Source organism: Nicotiana tabacum, chromosome 1 (assembly GCF_000715075.1).
Source record: "Nicotiana tabacum cultivar K326 chromosome 1, ASM71507v2, whole genome shotgun sequence".
In the NCBI taxonomy this organism is placed as follows: Eukaryota; Viridiplantae; Streptophyta; class Magnoliopsida; order Solanales; family Solanaceae; genus Nicotiana; species Nicotiana tabacum.
The window spans coordinates 207,138,127-207,158,153 of NC_134080.1; the positions used below are offsets into that span (position 1 = coordinate 207,138,127).

At 37.3% G+C, this 20,027-nt stretch overlaps 2 protein-coding genes across 2 annotated transcripts; one reads left to right on the top strand and one right to left on the bottom strand.

Moving 5' to 3' along the window:
- Window positions 1-226: 226 nt before the first annotated feature.
- On the bottom strand, window positions 227-9,385 carry LOC107803580 (epoxide hydrolase 2). The gene is made up of 4 exons (XM_016630509.2): window positions 9,039-9,385; window positions 8,049-8,216; window positions 1,438-1,673; window positions 227-565 (listed from the first exon to the last, which is right to left on the bottom strand). The coding sequence occupies exons 1-4, from the start codon at window positions 9,324-9,326 to the stop codon at window positions 307-309; spliced, it is 951 nt and encodes a 316-aa protein (XP_016485995.1). The 5' UTR covers window positions 9,327-9,385; the 3' UTR covers window positions 227-306.
- Window positions 9,386-14,081: 4,696 nt separating this feature from the next.
- LOC107773029 (uncharacterized) lies at window positions 14,082-14,570 on the top strand. The gene is made up of 2 exons (XM_016595670.2): window positions 14,082-14,205; window positions 14,296-14,570. Exons 1-2 carry the CDS (start codon window positions 14,082-14,084, stop codon window positions 14,568-14,570), a joined length of 399 nt encoding a protein of 132 aa, XP_016451156.2.
- Window positions 14,571-20,027: the final 5,457 nt, after the last annotated feature.

Below are 20,027 nucleotides of genomic sequence, written 5' to 3' on the forward strand. Positions count from 1 at the left end.
TGATTTGTACTACCAGTCCTTGTAGAATGTATAAGATACAGATATTTTCTTTCACTTTATTGTCTTATTAAATTCTATTGGAATTGGATAATTGTTAATTGGCTTACCTAACGGGTCAGACTAGGTACTATCACGACTAGTTGGATTTTGGGTCGTGGCATTAAATAGAAGACATTCACTTCATTTCAGTCTCGTATCAACAGAATTATAGAACTTCATTCCAAGATAGATTATAACATCAAATGCTATAAATATATCACTGCTAAAACTATTATAATGCTTTTGAAAATTAACACTCATAAAATTTCAAGGTTGACTATGACTTTTAAGGAAGCTAAGAACAAGTTGATTGACTTCATCTGGAAATTGCTCTTGAACAAAATGAGTTGCTTCTGGAATAAACACTATCTCCAAATTTGGTACAAAATCCTTCACCTTTTCAGACCTTATGTACTCTTCCATTCCTGGAGCTTTTAAGACATAGTCCTTCTCACCCATTATCAGCAGTGCTGGAACATGAACTTTTGGATTAACTGGTAGATTGTTTGTTTGTTCGCCATATGACCTAAACAAAAGAAAAAATCCACATAACAGGAAAAACAAAGGATGTAAGGAAATTTAAGATATTCAAGAGGATGAAGTGGCTAATTACTATACCAAATTTAATTGTACATTATGTTACACTTTGCGACCATTATAACTTTGTCATTAGCAAATTGTCTCGTCTTTACACTTGGTCCTAATAGACCTCCAACTCGAAGTAGAGCTACAGGTAATTTTAAATCATAGTCAAAAGTAGAGGGGTATTTGGACATTTCTCCGAAGTATTTTGATATATGGGTAGGGCAGTCCAGTGCACAAAGCATCTGGCGTTCACGCGGGGTTCGGAGAAGGGCCGCATTTCAAGGTGCGTGATGTAGACCACCTACCTTGATGCAAACATTAGTAGCTGCTTCCACGACTCAAATCCGTGACCTATAGGTCACACAGAGACAACTTTACCATTGCTCTAAGGTTCCCTCCTATTTATGATGGAGCACCGTTAAAAGGGCAGCCTAGTGCACTAAGCTCCCGCTGTACGCGGGGTGCGAAGAAGGCCTAGATTATAAGGGTCTATTGTATGCAGTTTTACTCAGCATTTCTGCAAGAGGCTATTTCCACGGCTCGAACCCGTGACCTTCTTATCATATGGCAGCAACTTTACCAGTTACACCAAGGCTCCCTTTCTATGGAGCACCATTAAAGTCGAGGAAAATATAAGACATTTTGCTAACGATAAGAATATGGCCGGCTAAAAAGAATAACGAAGGCTGAAATTAAGATATTTTGTACAACATAGTACATTTTCCCATTACTTTACGGATGGCAAGTTTGGTTTGTGCTTCCATGTATTTTTGAGAGCTTATTACCACAATTTATAAGTAAACTGGCTCTTACCTATAAGGAACTTTCAATGCAGTTCTGAATCCAGACTTCTCATATAAGGCACCATAAGTTTCAAGATCCTCTTCCGTAAACCAATGGGGTAAAGGAGTTGATGTTTCCACCATATCCATGATTTCCTGCTTTTCATCAGCTATTGGTATTTCACTTCTGGAGAAAAGGATGTAAATGTTTCTTACAACTGTTTTAGTATCAAATCTACCAAAATCGGCTTCTGCTCGCCCAGGCTCCTGGATTAGAAAATCACTGAAATGAGGCAACAACAATAACAAACCCAATAAATTCTTACAAGTGTGGTCTTAGGTAGTGATGATAGGCTATAATTACGTATTTTAGTCGCTTATTACACTCAAATTTACTGCACTTTGATTGAGTTTGAGCTTTAATCGCTAGTGTCTTGCACTAACTGTGTGTTTTATGCCTTGTAGGAGTAATTTCGAGCTATATAGATGTTATGGAATGAATTCAAGTAATTTGGAGCTTTGAAATCTGAGTAAAAGCTCAAGGAATTAACCCGGAATCGTGTTTGGGGGTCAACGGATGATAGCTAGAGCGAACGAAGAATCGAGTAGGCATATTGTGCACTGTCTAGTAAAATGGATATAACTTTTTGCTCGGAACTCTATTTGGGCTACACAATATATGGTTGGAAAGCTAACTCAAAGGGCTACAAATTTTATGTTTTACGTTTTTTTCAAATTCGAAGCGGAACAGGGTGAAAAGTGCGCGTCAATAGCGCGGTCGCGCTCAGGCCGCGCTCGTCAGGCAAAATACTGGGCAATATGCGCGGCCACTAGCGCGGTCACGAGCGCGGCCGCGCTAGTCAAACCCGAGAAAAGTGTCCTTTTTCACATTGGAGAAGGTATAATTGTTTGGGCCTAACCCTACTTGGTAAATATACATGGAAAAATGGTATTTAGGGGAGGTTGGACACACTTTTGATATAATTTAGACCTAAGGAAGGGAGGAGACCAATTTTTGACACAGATTCGACCTAAGGAGGCAGAGACACAATAGGAGCAAGGCGGAGAATTCTTCTACGAGTTTTTCCTTCCTCTTTCTATTTTTCATTGTTGGTTATGACTTTTAGTATTGTAGTTTTACATACTATTATGAATAACTAATTTGTTATCTAGAGTTTTGATAGAACCTTTTGTAGGATAAATTCTTGTTATGTTTTTATATAATTGAGCCGTAGCTTTTCTCTATTTGTTCAACTACATTTATATTGTGGTTGGTTGAAGAGCTCTCAATTAGCTGTGCCTATTTAGTATGTATTACTTGGGAGAGAGTGCATATTTAGGTAGTTGTTGAACAACATCACTCCCAACGTATGTGAGAAATCAATAACCAAGGGTTTAAAGGTAGGATTAGGGATAACGAAACCTTGGGTGCGATCTAAGTGAGCTGTAATTAAAGCCAGCTAGCGTAACTCGGGAGAGTATGTCTAGTAAATTGTCGTAATTACTCGGGAGAGAATTACAACACGCAAAGCGCTCATGATCGGTAGAGAATACTTGGGCGAAATTATAGAAGACATAGCGGGAAGGATTTCGACAATTGGGAAAATCATAACTCTATACCTTCTTAATCTTTTTTCTAACTCGTAGTATCTTTAGTTGTTAATCTACTAATTTAATTATTTAGTTAATTAGATATAAGAATCTTAATATTTATAACTTAGGAATTGTTCGAACTTGTCTTCTTAGCAATATTAAACAGTTGTAGCTAAGCCTTAGTTCTCTGTGGGATTCAACTCCAGACTTGTAAACCGGATTATATTTGTAGCGACCGCTTAGTCCTTTTTATAAGGCATAATTGGGCGTGATCAAATTTTGGCGCCGTTGCCGGGGAACTAACGCTGTAGTTGTAGCTGTATATATTGCTAGGGTTCAAGTTTGAACTTTTATTTTGTTTTTTTTTAATTTGTTTTGTTTTTTTTTGTTTTTTGTTTTTATAATTGTTGATTTGAGAAACATGACATCTTGGAATTATGAGAATTTACGTGTAGATAATTCTACTATTGATCTCCATACATATTATGAAGGAAACCACCCGTGGCAAAATTTTCAAAACGTTCCTGAGAGCGAGTTATGTGCACCAACTCAATCTTATTTGTAGAATGTGTGTGATGTGTGTGGTGGTAAAAATGATCACTTTTATGGTTGTGCTTATATTTCTTATCTTCCCCCAACCCCTAACTATGATGGTTCTACATTTTCTTGTGAAGTTAGCAGGAATAAAGAACCTGGGGATGTAGACTTGAAGGAGATCAAGGATATGTTAAAGTGCCTTCTGGAACAAAATAATGAGAAACAACTGCAGATAGAGAGGCAAGAGGCAACTATTCGCAACTTAGAGGCTCAATTGAGTCAAGTGGTTGGAGCTGTTAATGCTCAGCAAGCCAATATTGGGGATAGTGGCCAAGAAGAGCATGAATTTGAGGATGAGCTAGAGGAGGAGGCTAGAGTAGAACACCAACAATCAATCGCACTAGATTTTGAGGATGTCGATGTTGTAGAAGAGATACTAGAGTCAACCAAGGATATTGAGGATACATATTTAGTTGACTCTATTGTCATTAGTGTTGAGAATGTAGACAGTCCCAATGTTCATGTAGCTGAGCGCATTGGTCCTCACTCCAAGCATTTTTCCACATTGTGTTTAGATGATGATATGGAAATAGAGTCGTCCAAGCCATTTGAGGAGTCAAGGAATGGGGAACAAAGTGCTTACATTCTGGAATTCTTCTTGCCAAAAAATCGGGATTATACACCTCATCTAAAGGCCAAGAAGTGCAGAATACTACATTATTTTGTTGGGCCAGTCAGATTCGTTACACCACCCCAGGAGCATGATCATAGAGCAGAATCAAAACTTGGGGTCCGATTCATAAGTTCAAAGTGGAGGCAGAAAGTGATTCACGTCGTGCCGCGACGTTAAATCAAGCGTTTGTTGGGAGGCAACCCAGCTTTATTGCTTTCTTTTATTTATTTTTTATTTTTTTAATTGTATTATTTTTGTAGTGTCAATTTTTTATTTTCTAGGAGCATGAAAAGCAAAGGTATTGGAAGGATGCAATAACAAATCAAATGGTTAGAACTAAGTGTGAGGTACCCGCACAAAGGATCAAGCTTGGGAGAAGACTGAGTACCTCATGAGCTGCTAGTGCTTCGGCCTTTGGCCTACCAGGGAGTTTCTTTTACCCTCTTATTAGTATGGTGTGCATTGGGGAAAATGCACAATTTTAAGTGTGGGGTGAGGAGATTGTCTGAGTGACTTTCTATGCTATTTTAGTTGTGTTAGTTTAATTGAATAATTATTTTATCTTTTTTTAGAAAAAACGAAAAAAAAAAGATTGGACTTTTCCCGAAGATGGATCTATTAGACAATTTTCTTGAGGGATTTAAGTCTAAAGAAAAAATAAAATAAAAAGATTTTCTTTTGTTAGGTAGTGTAGCAATTCCCCCTTGGTTTTTCTTTGTGCCGCAGTTCTTTTCCAAGGGTTTTATTTGAACCAGGTGTAGTTAGTTTTTTTTGGGAGTAGGAGCCATTGTGTTGTGTTTTGAATTGAAGCAATATCTCTTGACTTTGTTATGCCTTGAGAATAGTGAGTACTTTGGTTGTGACGCTTAGGCTCAATTTTTGACTCTTGTATAAATACCTTAAACTGTATGATCTTAAATTTGCTTAACCGCTTTGACTAGAGTGTCTTGATGAGTGCAATCCTAAGTGAGTTATGTGCCATGTGTGTGTAAGGATTTGTTATATTTTGTGCATTGCATTTGATGCCTAGAACTTGCCATGTGTGTTTGCAAAGCGAAATAGTAGTTTTGTTCAGTCTTGGAAGTGATATAAGCGTTTCTTTGTTGAGCCAGTATGTATATTTTAGCCACCTAGTTGTTATGTATCGTAGTTAACCCCTTTGAGCCTGTAATCTTGTTTCTTTGGCAACCACATTACAAGTCTTACCCATTTGTTTGAATTAACCATCTATTTAAACCATTGTAACCTCTCATGAGCACTTGAATTGTTTATGAATATTGTAAAAGTTAAAGTGTGGGGTGGTTGGTTTACCTTTTGAATGGAACTAATGAAATAAGGAGAAAGGTGCACACTGTTTTGAAAAAAGTAAGAGCCACTTGAATTGGAAAAAAAGAAAAAAAATAGTTCGATTGTTGTGAAAAAAAATATATTCCTTGAATAAGTGGTGGCTTTTAATGTAAGTGTGCTTAAAGAAGAATAGGTAATATACATTGATGTGAAGGTGGAGTTTGGTTTGACATAAGTATGAGGTTTGAATGTTAAATATATGTATTAAAGTGCTTAGGGAGGTGTAGTTACTCTTATATCTAAATGTATCCTACCCGTCCCGTAGCCTACATTACAACCAAATAAAGTCTTAATTGATCCAAGATTGAATGAGCTCGATTAGTGGAGTAGTACACTACGGACAAGCTTATGGTGCATCTTTTATGGCATATGAATATTATTTCTGAGAGTGAGTGAATTCTTTCTATCTTGAGTTCCTAAGTGTTCTTAAATTTTATTATGTGGAACTACTCTCTTTTGTTGTGTGAGGGCACTTGATTCATGAAGGAAAGGTAATGTCAGTGACCTCTATGTTAGAGTAAGTACGTGAGTTGTGAATAATGCGTGGTATTTGTAAGTCAAATCTTGAGGTGAAGATGTTACGCTTTTGTGCTTAGTCTATTTTAAATATTCTTGGTGTGATAAGTTAGGAAAATTGCTTTAAAAGGTCGTGTCTATATAAAGTGTAGTTTGATTGCTTGAGGACGAGCAATGGGTTAAGTGTGAGGTGTTGATGATCGGCTATAATTACGTATTTTAGTCGCTTATTACACTCAAATTTACTGCACTTTGATTGAGTTTGAGCTTTAATCGCTAGTGTCTTGCACTAACTGTGTGTTTTATGCCTTGTAGGAGTGATTCCGAGCTATATAGATGTTATGAAAAGAATTCAAGTGATTTGGAGCTTTGAAGTCTGAGTAAAAGCTCAAGGAATTAACCCGGGATCGTGTTTGGGGGTCAACGGATGATAGTTAGAGCGAACGAAGAATCGAGTAGGTATATTGCGTACTGTCTAGTAAAATGGATATAACTTTTTGCTCAGAACCATTTGGGCTCCACAATATATGGTTGGAAAGCTAACTCAAAGGACTACAAATTTTATGTTTTACGTTTTTCCAAATTCGACGCGGAACAGGGCGAAAAGTGCGCGTCAATAGCGCGGTCGCGCTCAGGCCGCGCTCGTCTGGCAGAATACTGGGCAATATGCGCGGCCACTAGCGCGGTCATGAACGCGGCCGCGCTAGTCAAACCCGGGAAAAGTGTCCTTTTTCACATTGGAGAAGGTATAATTGTTTGGGCCTAACCCTACTTGGTATATATACATGGAAAAATGGTATTTAGGGGAGGTTGGACACACTTTTGATATAATTTAGACCTAAGGAGGGGAGGAGACCAATTTTTGACACAGATTCGACCTAAGGAGGCAGAGACACAATAGGAGCAAGGCGGAGAATTCTTTTACGAGTTTTCCTTCCTCTTCCTATTTTTCATTGTTGGTTATTGTACGAGAATTCTTTTAGTATTGTAGTTTTACATACTATTATGAATAGCTAATTTATTATCTAGAGTTTTGATAGAACCTTTTGTAGGATAAATTCTTATTATGTTTTTATATAATTGAGCCGTAGCTTTTCTCTATTTGTTCAACTACATTTATATTGTGGTTGGTTGAAGAGCTCTCAATTAGCTGTGCCTATTTAGTATGTATTACTCGGAAGAGAGTGCATATTTAGGTTTTTTTTGAACAACATCACTCCCAACGTATGTGAGGAATCAATAACCAAGGGTTTAAAGGTGGGATTAGGGATAACGAAACCTTAGGTGTGATTTAAGTGAACTATAAGTAAAGCTAGCTAGCGTAACTCGGGAGAGTATGTCTAGTAAATTGTCGTAATTACTCGGGAAAGAATTACAACACACAAAGCGCTCATGATCGGTAGAGAATACTTGGGTGAAATTATAGAAGACATAGCGGGAAGGATTCCGACAATTGGGGAAATCATAACTCTAGACCTCCTTAATCTTTTCTCCAACCCGTAGTATCTTTAGTTGTTAATCTACTAATTTAATTATTTAGTTAATTAGATATAAGAATCTTAATATTTATAACTTAGGAATTGTTCGAACATGTCTTCTTAGCAATATTGAACAGTTGTAGCTAAGCCTTAGTTCTCTGTGGGATTCGACTCCGGACTTGTAAACCGGATTATATTTGCAGGGACCGCTTAGTCCTTTTTATAAGGCATAGTTGGACGTGATCAGGTAGTGTGTGCTTAAACCTTACCCTACTCTGGGAAGGCAGAGAGGCTATTTCCAATAGGGTCTCGACCAAAGGAAACATGAAAAGCAGTGGCAACAAGCAGTAACAACAATAAAATATTAAGAAAACCGAAGCGAAAAATAGCAATCAAATAGTAGGTAGTAATAACAATCTAAAATTACTGCAATGAGTTCAAAAGGAAACAGGAATTGAGTCTTTTTAAGGAAATCACACAGGGAAATCAGCAACATACTCTCCATCTATAAACATAGAAGCCTTCAGGGAGTTGATCATGATTCTTAAGAGGGCTTCCGGCCACGAATGGGACGCCCATCGTTACAAATCCGATAACCTTCTCCTCGTGGAATAAGACAAAGGAGGAAACAATAGCAGCTCCAAAATCTTTACCTATTAGAAAAACCTGCATAAATGTGCCCGCACATGAACCTTTTGAGAAAAACTTGCGAGCAAGATAAGAAAGTTGAGTTCTATTTGTTATTCAGTCTCTATAACCATAGCTGACGGGTTACATCTTGAGACACATAGCTATTAGGACTACATATGTAAACATAAACCAAAACGTTATATTGATTTGCATTCAAAGAACGGATTAAAAAGATAATTCGACCTCAGACCCATTAAAGATAGCGGATAAGAGTAATAGATCATATTCGATGAAAGCAAAAACAAAAAAAAAGATCAAAACTCTTCCTTCTCTGCTTCACAGTCAATTGACCGGCGCATAAAACCCGGCTATCTGTGATAGGAAAAAGAAAACTTGATCCACCTGTCCGAGTTTATTTATGGCATGAAACAACTCACAGTATGGGTCTAGCTTATTGATACGTTCGAGAAAACTCTACTTGAATCTATTTAATTTTCTTTTACCAACAAATTGGTAAAAAATCAAAATATTTTGAGCAATGACAAGATCATAATATATCTTATTTTATGCAACTGCAGAGGAAAGGCAAAAGTGGAACATCATTAGATATAAATTAGGCAGAATACCTAAAGACCCCCTAAACTTGGCTCGTTTTGTTAAGGTCCTCTTAAACTTTACCTTGTCCTAATTACCCCTTTGTACTTGGTTTTGTTCGTATAATTTGTTTTAACATCTAAATGATAGATAAATATTTCGTATCTATACATATTTCAAGTTAAAAGTACTAAGTTTAGTTGAATCAGCCTTAAATATGACTGTATACTTAATTAGTTAATTACTCATAGTTGCAGAAGATACCTTAGAGATGTTGAGAGCATCGAGGAGTCCAAGAAGATCGTTAACAAAATCAGAAAAGGTGGCCTTTTCGGGTTCGAGTGGCTGATCAGACAAGCCATATCCTCTGTAATCAAATGCTATGGCTCTGAAACCAGCTCGGGCTAAAGCGATCATCTGGTGCCGCCAAGAGTACCAAATTTCTGGGAATCCATGGCAAAACACAACAGCTGGAGAAGATTCATGTCCAATTTCAGCTACATGGAGATTTACACCATTCACTTTAATATATTTGCGTTCTATTCCGTCCATTTTCACAAAGTAAGGCCCTTTTTGTGGACTAGGATTTGAAATACAATATGAGTACAAGATTTTACCCCGTGAAGTTAATGAATTTTATATTGCTAATCCCCTAACCCATAATAAGTGATATTTTGGCTTTTTCTCACGTCCGTTAAGAAAGACTAACTTTTAGAAAAAGTATTTTGACTAAATTAACCTTAAATAAAATTTATATTTTGTTAACTTGACACATTAAAATATATAAATACGGGCAAATTTTAAAAAATAAAATTAATTTTTTCTTGATCATATAAAAGTACACTTATTTTAGACCAAAATAAAAAGGATTAAAGGTTACCAATTGCGGACACGAGGGAGTATGTTGTACGTAAAAAAAAAAGGACAGCCCAGCACACCACCAAGCATCGAGGAAGGGCCGCACCTCAATTGAGTATAATGTAGGCACATAATACAAGCATTAATGACCAATTTTACGGTTCTAACATGTGACTTATAGGTTACATGGACACAATTTTATGTTGCTCCAAAACGTATTAAAATAATACAAAGTTTGAGCTAAAATTATTGGATTCTAACCCTTATTTTGAAGGCTAGCTCCGCCCCTTAAGCACGTGGTCAAGAGAACTGCGTTTCAATAATGGCTGCTATAGGTTGAAAGTCTCAAATAAGAAATTCATTCGGCTGACTACTGCATCTCAATAATGGCAGTAGGCACTTTATTATATATAGCAGTCAGAGAGCAAAATACAACCAAAAAAGAAAAATTGCTGACTAAGCACTCGAATTGTTACGCCCTGCAAAATTAAGTCAATATTACGTCCTGCGGTATTAAGTTACAACAGTATTGTACTTAACAGTATTACATTACAATGATATTACGTTTCACAGTAATAAGTTACGACGATGTTGCACCCTGTAATATTTTATGTTTAATTTGTCGTAAGGTAATTGACATCAGTCCAAGGAAAAGATTATTTGGGGATTATAAGGATTATGCTATTTCACAAGTGATTAGTAAATTTATGAAGGTGAAAGGGGGAGCAAGTCTAAGAAAACGAATTTTGTCAAAGTTTGGCATTTCGGGATAAAATACGGCCCGAGCTAAAATACCCGGTATTTATGGACTAGTGTCATACAAGGTACTACATGGTCATGCTAGTAAGGTGTATAAGGTATGTTAAAAGAGAGTAGTATTTAATTAAGTTGAGACAATTTTTAAATTATACGAGTAATTGATTAATTACCGGGTAGCGAGATATTACCTAATTAACTAATTATTGGATAAGATTAAAAACAAATCTTTCACGTGGCAGCCCTCTTTCTTTCATTTGGGGTGACTCTTACCTTTAATTGAAAGGTGGCATATTTAGGAGGGACTGTACGTTAGACAACTGGAGTGCACATTAGCTTCATAACCTGTTGAGTATCTGTGGCTTTAAGAACTTGCGTAGGATTAACCTATAGAAAGAAAGTGGTCCCATTTATGTATTTAAGGCTGTAAGAAGAAAGACTTTGTAGTTTGTTCCATATGGCATGGGTTTCATTTGATTAAATGGTGTTTCTCTTATATGTGGACTCAACCCTTTCAGAATATACATGGAACCAGAATGTTAGGTCATTTAAATCAAGATTACAAAATTTGCTACCACAAGAGGAATCGGGAGTATATGAAAACACTGAGATTGAACTTTTGAGGCTCCGTTCCATGCTAAAAGTTTATCCAAGGTGACAAGCTAAAGTTTCAAGGAATATTTGGAAATGGATTACATCTTTATATGAAGCACACATTTCACTCATGATATAAGTTGGATTTTGATCAAATGAGATGATTCACGGTGCCCAGCTATCGTGGGTAGAAGATCATTGAGTCAATTAATGTTTCTTTTTATCGGTCAATAGTGTTTCACTTATGGAGAGCACGGTATAATCTTTCTCCTGAATATCACACGGATTTTTTCCTACTCCGGGTATGTTAAGGCTATCCCTTTTTTCTTTTGGCATGATCCATATGATACGAACGAAACGTGCAAATGCACAAATTCTATGAATGTCTATATTCATAGAAGTATTAAAAATATCTATGTTCTTGAATTTTCATGTGTCATAATATTTTATCATCTGTTCATGGGTCTCAGAAAAATACGAAAGTTGAAAAGAGATTACTTTATGATATTACTCAAAGGCAAAGTGGTCTTATGACCCTTCTGAAAGATTTTATTAACGTACTTTTCATGTATTGCATTCATGTGCATTGACCCATGACCAGATAGCGTTATATACACGTATATATGTAAATATATGTATATGGGATATGGGAAAAGGTTACGACATTATATACGCACCACCACCTGATCAGCTGGTATATGATGATGATGTTGCCCACAGTGGCTGAAATATGATTCAAACGACGTTATATACGCATATACATATGTAAATATGATTCAAACGGCGTTATATACGCGTATATATGTATGTATATATGTATATGGGATATGGGAAAGGTTATGGCATTATATATGCACCACCACCTGATCAGCTGGTATACGATGATGATTTTGCCCGCGGTGGCTAATATGATATGATGGGATGCCCTCAGAGGCTGATGATGTTATGAAATATGTACCTATGCACGACATGACATGACATTCATACGCATACGCATGACGCTAAAAGTAATTTATGATTTACAAAGTTATTCAGACTTACATGTTGAGTCATGTACTCTATATGTCTTCCATGTCTCTTATGTATTTATTTATGTACCTTACATACTCAGTACATTATTCGTACTGACGTTCCTTTTGCCTGGGGACGCTGCGTTTCATGTCCGCAGATCCCGATAGACAGGTCGAGAGCCCCCATGTAGGCTATCAGCTCAGCGGAAGATGTTAGTGCGCTCCATTTGCTTCGGAGTTGCTTGTTTGGTTAGTATGAGTTAGATGTATATTGTTTGGTATGGCGGGACTCTGTCTCGACCTTTATGATATTTATGTATTCTTAGAGGCTTGTAGACATATGTCGTGTACGTGAAAGATTGTACGGCCTTGTCGGCATATGTTTTGAGTTTACAAATGATTATGTTGGCCTATTAGGACCGTATGTCATGTGTATATAATGATGTAATAAGAAAGATATGTTACATTGGTACTCGATTGAGTAAGGTACCGGGTGCTCGTCGCAACCCATCAGTTTGGGTTATGACACGAATTAAGCCAATTGGTGATGCCCTCATATCCTAACCTACTTAAGTTTGGACTCATTTGACAAGTTACACTTTTTTATGGGAATTTATCACACCTACGAAGAATATTGGTTCTTAGATGCTAATTACTAATTATTTGGAGTAGTTTGATTTGTGCAAACAACTATAGTATTATGTTGATTGCTGTTTCAAGCTTTGATTTTACAAAGGAAAAGGATAAGGTTGAACGAGACATCTTTTTTTTGGTTTCCCACCCGGTGTCCGGTACTCTGATTAGAGCCCGATTATATTCGGATTCACGCCGCATAGGGCCCCATTCGGGGGGAAGCGCTCTCTACCAAGGATTTTTTCATGCCCAGAGCTCGAACTTGAGACCTCTGGCTAAGGAAATAGCAGTCTCATCCACTGCACCACATCCTTTGGTGGTAGGTTGAGGGAGACATCACAAATGAATTTCTTATCAATATAATCTGAAAGGCTTACTGACTTTGCGCCGTCGATTTTTTCTTATGAATAATCAATGGACTATAGAGGTTAAGAGAATATTTTTTGGAAAGAAAATTCTCTACATATTGTCACACTCACACATATTTAATATTTGAATTACATATTTAATATTAATTTTTAAATAAAAATTAATTTTATATATGTAGATATTGAGAACAAATATTCTTAATTATTCATTATTCAAATTTTAATACAACACCTTACATGGTCATTAGAAGTAAGTTGAAAGGGAGGAACATGCTATACTTGGAATTGAAAGCTATAATTTCCATAGTCGTTATTCAATCAATTTGTAGATATATAGACAGTGGGGAGAATATTATAGTTGTTATAAAATATTTAGTAAATGTGGATGTCCACTACTCCCACTAATTTCACCCATGATGTAAATTACCTCCCGCTATTCATCACCATTATGATTGTAACTCTCACACCTCCATAATCCCTCCCCATGATCTCAATTGTTAATGCCATGTTTAAGACAATCATTTTGTAACCTTCATATGTAATAGTATAAATAGAGGCATGAAATGTGAGATGGAACACACTTGATGAAATAAGAAAGCTATCTCTTCTTCTCTTATTCTACTTATCTTCTTGTTTTATATTGTTACTTTGAGCTACATTTTTAATACGTTATCAGCACGAAGTTAAGCTCTTTTCGTTGTTCAGGTATATTTGTTCATTTTTTTTTTCGTTGTATATTTTGATTTCATGATTAGTGTCTTTAATATGCCGTTTTATAATTTTTCACATCTCTAGATATATGCAAAAATAAGAACCCTATGTTTCTTTATTTTAAGTTATTTGTATGATTGTCATGTGAAAGTTGCTAATTTTTATATTAGTAGAATTAATTGAGAGAAGATATTTTGTTCTAGTTAACATCAAAGATAAATTAATAATTTGAAGAAAAAAAATAGTATTCTTTTCTATGGAATTATCACTTTAGTGTATATATAGATCACAAATTTGATATTATGTCAATTTTTAAGATTCTTTATGCTATTATCCTAATGATTTCTAATTATTTATCTTCTTTGATAGTTTTTACTATGTCGAATTTGTCAAAGCTTGAGTTTGTGGCACTTGACATTTCTGGAAAGAATTACCTATCATGGGTTCTCGATGCTGAGATTCACTTAGCCGCTAAAGGCCTTGGTAACACCATTACTCAGGGTAATGAGGCATCAAGCCAGGACAAAACGAAGGCCATGATTTTCCTTCGTCATCATTTGGATGAAGGTTTGAAGGTTGAATATTTAACAGTGAAAGATCCACTTGAATTATGGACTGTCCTGAAGGAAAAGTATGATCACCTTAAGGCTACGGTTTTGCCAAGGGCTCGATATGAGTGGATGCACTTACGGTTGCAAGATTTTAAGACCGTAAGTGAGTATAACTCTGCTGTATTTCGAATAACTTCCCAATTGAAATTATGTGGGGAAGTTGTGAATGATGAGGATTTGCTGGAAAAGACTCTTACGACTTTTCATGCCTCAAATATAGTATTACATCAGCAATACCATGAAAGGGGTTTCTAAAAGTATTCTGAATTGATCTCATGCCTTCTGGTGGCTGAGCAACATAATACCCTTTTGCTGAAAATTCATGAAGCCCGTCCCACAGGGTCAGCTCCGCTTCCTGAAGCGAATATGGCAGCTAGACGAGATAAGTCTGGAAAAAGACAGAATAATTATCATGGTCATATGAATGTACGTGGGCATGGCAATAATAAGAGACGATATAATAGTCGTCATCATGGTGGTCATGGCAAATGAGAGAACAATATGGGTTCTCAGAACAATCCTTCAAGAGGCAAAAGCGGTAACTACCACCGCTGTGGCATATAAGGTCATTAAAAAATTGAATGTCGTGCACCTGAGCATTTTGTCAGGCTTTATCAAAACTCCATCAAAAGAAAGACAAATAATGTTGGAGCATCTTCTGCTAATGCCCCAGTGGAGTCTCACTTGACCTTTAAAAATGATTTTGAGGCAGGGCCTTCAAACAAAAATGATGACAATGCCGAGACAAATCTTGCTTTGAATGATAATGATTTTCAAGGCCTCGATGATCTTATTCATTTGGAAGTTGAAGACTTCTTTGGAGATCAAAACTAAAGTTTGATCATTTTACAGGGGAATGCAATTATGTTATTTTTATTTTCAGTGGTTTTTTTTGTCTCGTTCTAAAGTTGTTTTTTTATTTTCAAGTAGTACTTAAGTTGTCTTATGTTGTCGTTGGTGATGTTAGTTTTTTCCGTATTTCTCATGATTTACTTTTATTTTTTTTATGAAAAATATAAAATTCCTCAGTCTTCAATTGGATCCAAGATGAGTAATGAAGATTTATGCCTTTTGGATAGTGCTACAACTCACACAATATTAAGAGAAAAGAAATTTTTCTCTTATTTTGTTAAGAAAAAGGCTTATGTTAATGCAATATCTGGTAGTATAAAGTTAATTGAGGGCTCTGGAAGAGCGACCTTATTACTACCTTGTGACGAGCCGACCCGTCGTCTCGTGAGTTACCGCCCCGTTTTCCCCATTTCCTATTTCTTTATGCTTCATTATCAGTGTTGGGTGTGAACGAATTGATTTGGATTGATTTTAGTAGGAAATGAGACACTTAGTCTCTTTAAGGAAGGTTTGTTTTGGAAAAGTTAACTGGACATTGACTTATGTGTTAGAGGGCTCGGATTTGAATCCCGATGATTCGGTTAGCTTCGGGGGATGATTTATGACTTAGGAGCGCGATCCGAATGCATTTTGGAAGTCCGTGGAAGGATTTGGCTTGAATTGGCGAAGTTAGTATTTTGGCGAATTTCGGTTGATAGGTGAGATTTTGATCCGAGAGTCAGAATAGAATTCCGAGAGTTGCTGTAACTTCGTTAGGTGATTTGGGATATGTGTGCAAAATTTCAGGTCATTCGGACGTGATTTAGTCAGGTTTTTGATCGAAAGTGTATTTCGGAAGTTTTTAGAAAATTAGGCTTGAATTCGATGAGTTTTGGGTAATTTGATGTTGTTTGAGGTGTTTTGATGATTGGAAGAGGTTTGAATAATGCTATGAATTATGTTAGCATGTTTGGTCGGGGTCCCATGAGGCTTGGATTAGTTTTGGAAGAGTTTTTGGAAGATTTTTGCCATTTGAGCATAAGCATGTAATGATCCAAAGGTCCATTTTTAGTTCTAGAGATCGAAATTTTATTTCGAGATTTCCAGAATTTAAATAATGAATTATAGGAGTGATCTGGAAAGTTTGGTCTAATTTCATCAAGTCGCGATTGGGTTTTTGACACGAAACATGAGTTAATTATTTAACGAGCGAAATGAGTATTGAACTGAACAAATGAGCTCCAAATTGAATTCCAATGGAATGGCTATGTTCGTATTATTATTTGTAACTCATAGGAACAAGAATCATTGAATTCCGAGTTCATATGATGGAGTTAGAGCCTTTTTAGTGAAACGAAAAGCTGCTGCAATTTTCTGGGCAGTTTCTGCATTTTTCTCACGTGTGAACAGTAACTGCACCTGCGTGAACAGTATCCGTGTACAATAAACATGAACAGTATCCATGTACAGTACCCATGAACAGTACCCCGTATACAGTACCCATGAACAGTACCGTGAACAGTACCCCCATGAACAGTAAAATGCGTGAACAGTAACCGCGAAAATTTCTGGACAGTGTATGATTCGGGCAGTCCGAGAGTTTTCTCATTTTTGGAGCTATGGAGCTCGGATTGAAGCGATTTTCACCATATGGATTGGGGTAAGTGTTCTATATCCAAAAGTGATTATATTTAATGATTTCATGGTTATTTTCATCAAGAATTAGTGAATCAAATGGAAGAAATTGGAGAAAATTTGTAAACTTTTCAAAAACAAAAATTCTAGATTTGGAGGCCGAATTGTTATCGGAATTTAGTAATTTTGGTATGGTTGGACTCGTGGTTGAATGGGTTATCGGATTTTTGAGTTTCGTCGAATTCTGAAGCGTAGGCTGGGTTTGACCAATTTCGAGATTTTGATGTTAAATTGGATATTTTCGAGTGGGCTTCGCTCCCTTAGCATATTTTAATGATTATGTACTGATTGTGGCTAGATTTGGAGCATCTGGAGGTCGATTTGTGCGGGCGAGGCATCGCGGGCTAGATTTTGGACCGGATCGAGGTGAATAATTGATGTAAATGATGTCCTGAGGGTTTGAAACTCCGGAATTTCACATCGTAACGCTATATTGAGGTGACTTGCACGCCGGATAACGGGCATGGGGTAGAGCACCGTTGGGATTGTGACTTGGTCCGTCCCGAGAGATATTTTACTACATTTTTGGTTGAGACGTATACTTTATTATTGTGAATTGGGCTTGTTGCCATGCTTGGGGCCTTGTGCCGACCTGTAGAACCCTTAGAGGATTTTTGACTGGTTTTCCTCACTTATTTTGTTAAAGAATTTATATCCTCAGTCATGTTTCCAGTTGTAGGCTTCTTGCCAATTATTTGAATCCTTCAGGGATTGATATCACTGCTTTCGCATATTTTGCATATCATTTGACCTCAGTCCAAGGTTTTAAATACTGTTTTGCAAACCCAACCATCTTTCTAAGATTTGAAAACTTAAATGATATTTCTAAATGATATTTCGGGCTGAGAACTACTATTTTACAAATGCCCAAGGGGCTTATGATGATTTCTGGACTGAGCATGGATCGGGCTGCGCGCCGCAGCAGTGTTATATTGATATTGAGGCCGAGAGCCTGGTTGATTACATTGATATTGAGGCCGAGAGCTTGGTTGATTACATTGATATTGAGGCCGAGAGCCTAGGTGATTATACTGAGATTGATATGAGGTTGAGGGCCTAGATTTGATGCCACGAGATGGCTTGATATTGCGCTTGGGCTGTAGGAGCCCCTCCGGAGTCTGCACACACCCCCAGTGAGCGCCGTCGACGATAAATAAATGGATGGCTCGGGCTGCACGCCGCAGTGGGTACTAGAGTGTACCATCATATGCATTGCATTGCACTCATGCATTTGTTTTTATCTGTTATACCTGTCTCAGTATTTGGTACTCTGACTTAATTGACTTGTTGCTTCACTATTTGTTGTTCTAAACTGCCAGTTATAGTTTACTTTGTATTTTTCCATGATTTCTTATTCTCAACCTTTATTTATGTTTATTACTCACTGGGTCGGAGTACTCATATTACTCCCTGCACCTTGTATGCAAATCTAGGTACACTACAGGCTGAGTGAGGATTTGTTTAGCTGAGCAGCAGTATCCGGGAGTATCGAGGTAGCTGCATGGTGTTTGCAGCCTTGATCTCTCCCATCTATCTCTATATTTTATTCCGTATTTTTCCTAGACAGACTTGTAATAGGTGGATATTCTATATTAGAGGCTCATATTCGTGACACCAGATTCTGTTGGGCTATGGTGTGGTATTTTAATTGAACTTCCGCAGATTTTATTATTAATTATACACTTGAATGAAATGACTTAGTAAATTCTCTGTGATATTTATCTATAATCTGAATAAGAATTTGGGATAATGTTGTTGAATGGTCGGCTTGCCTAGCGGTGTGTTGGGTGCCATCATGACCGGGGTTGGGGTCGTGACAAGTTGGTATCAGAGGCTAGGTTACTTGGTCTCGCGAGTCATGAGCCGGTTTAGTAGAGTCTCGCGGATCGGTACGGAGACGTTTCTATTTATCCTCGAGAGGCTGCAGAACCTTTAGGAAAACTTCACATTCTTGAATTCTTATCGTGCGTCCTTGATTCATCTTGAAAAGAAACTTTTGAAATTCCTTCCACGCGTTCGTATGCGCGCATGGGCGCTCAGTATCAGATGTGCCTCGATGGATTGTGATTCCCCGATCGAGGGGCGAGGTCTTATATCTATGAGTTTATGGTGGGCCAATCTGGAGGACTTGAGGTTGGATCTTTGCCTATGGCGGGAGCGCCGAGGTTCTGATTGTGTAAACAAGTGTTTTTGAACTTATATGTTCGGTAGTGTCCCCGTTAGTGAAAATGACGGCTGTGGCTATGTGAGGAGTATGTTAGTACTACGAGGCGTATCCATACGAATTGGAAGCGACGAGAAGAGGTCTGTTGAATGATGGAAGAATTAGTAGATGCTTGAAGTCTATCTTGATTCAAGTATAGCCCGAGTTATGGGCGTTTGGAGAATCTTTTCATGACTCCTAGTTGGGAGTGAAGTAAATTTCATGTTGCGGTATGAGTACAAACTCAGGAAGATCAAGTGATTGCGTAATGCTTATGGCGGTGGAAGGTATACGAAAATATTATATTGAGGCGAAGCAGGTGGGTTATCTCCCATGAAGTGTGCTGAGGCGGTGTGATCCTCATGTGAATGACAGAAGATCTCATGTGCAAATGAATTGTAAGTGTTAAAGTTTGAAATTTTTGGCTCACTTAGGAGAATGAGTTTAACTGTTGCGAGATTGCCAAAGAGTTGAAGTACTAGATGAAATGTGTTTACACAAGCTAACAGAGGATTTGAGTTTAACCTCACTAAGATATTGAGGCAACAATGGAGTATATGCGTTATGAGTATAGTGTGTTGTGATCTATGGCTTCGAGCCAAGTTGGGGTGCTTGCTATTGGTTAGAGGATTGTGCGGTTATGTACTATGTTAGTTCTGATTTGATGCATGCTGGTGAATCAGTTCTGGTTGTGGAAATTGGGCCAAGAATGGCACGAGTGAAGGAAAATTTTGACAAGATGTCATGAGCTCGTATGAGTAGGAGATAAGTTTCGATGTTTACGGTAAGTTGGTATTATCTTAAGTGCCACCTAAGATCGGTGTTTTGTAAAAAGGGTTTTGCGTCCTGGTTAATGATTCTTGATCGCTCTTCAGCGTTAGTGCGACTGGTGGTTTGGAGGTACACTCCAGATATTGTTGTGGTAGGTTGTGGGAGTGTGTCCCACGGGAAGATTATATAAGTGTGGCATGTGATCACTTGAT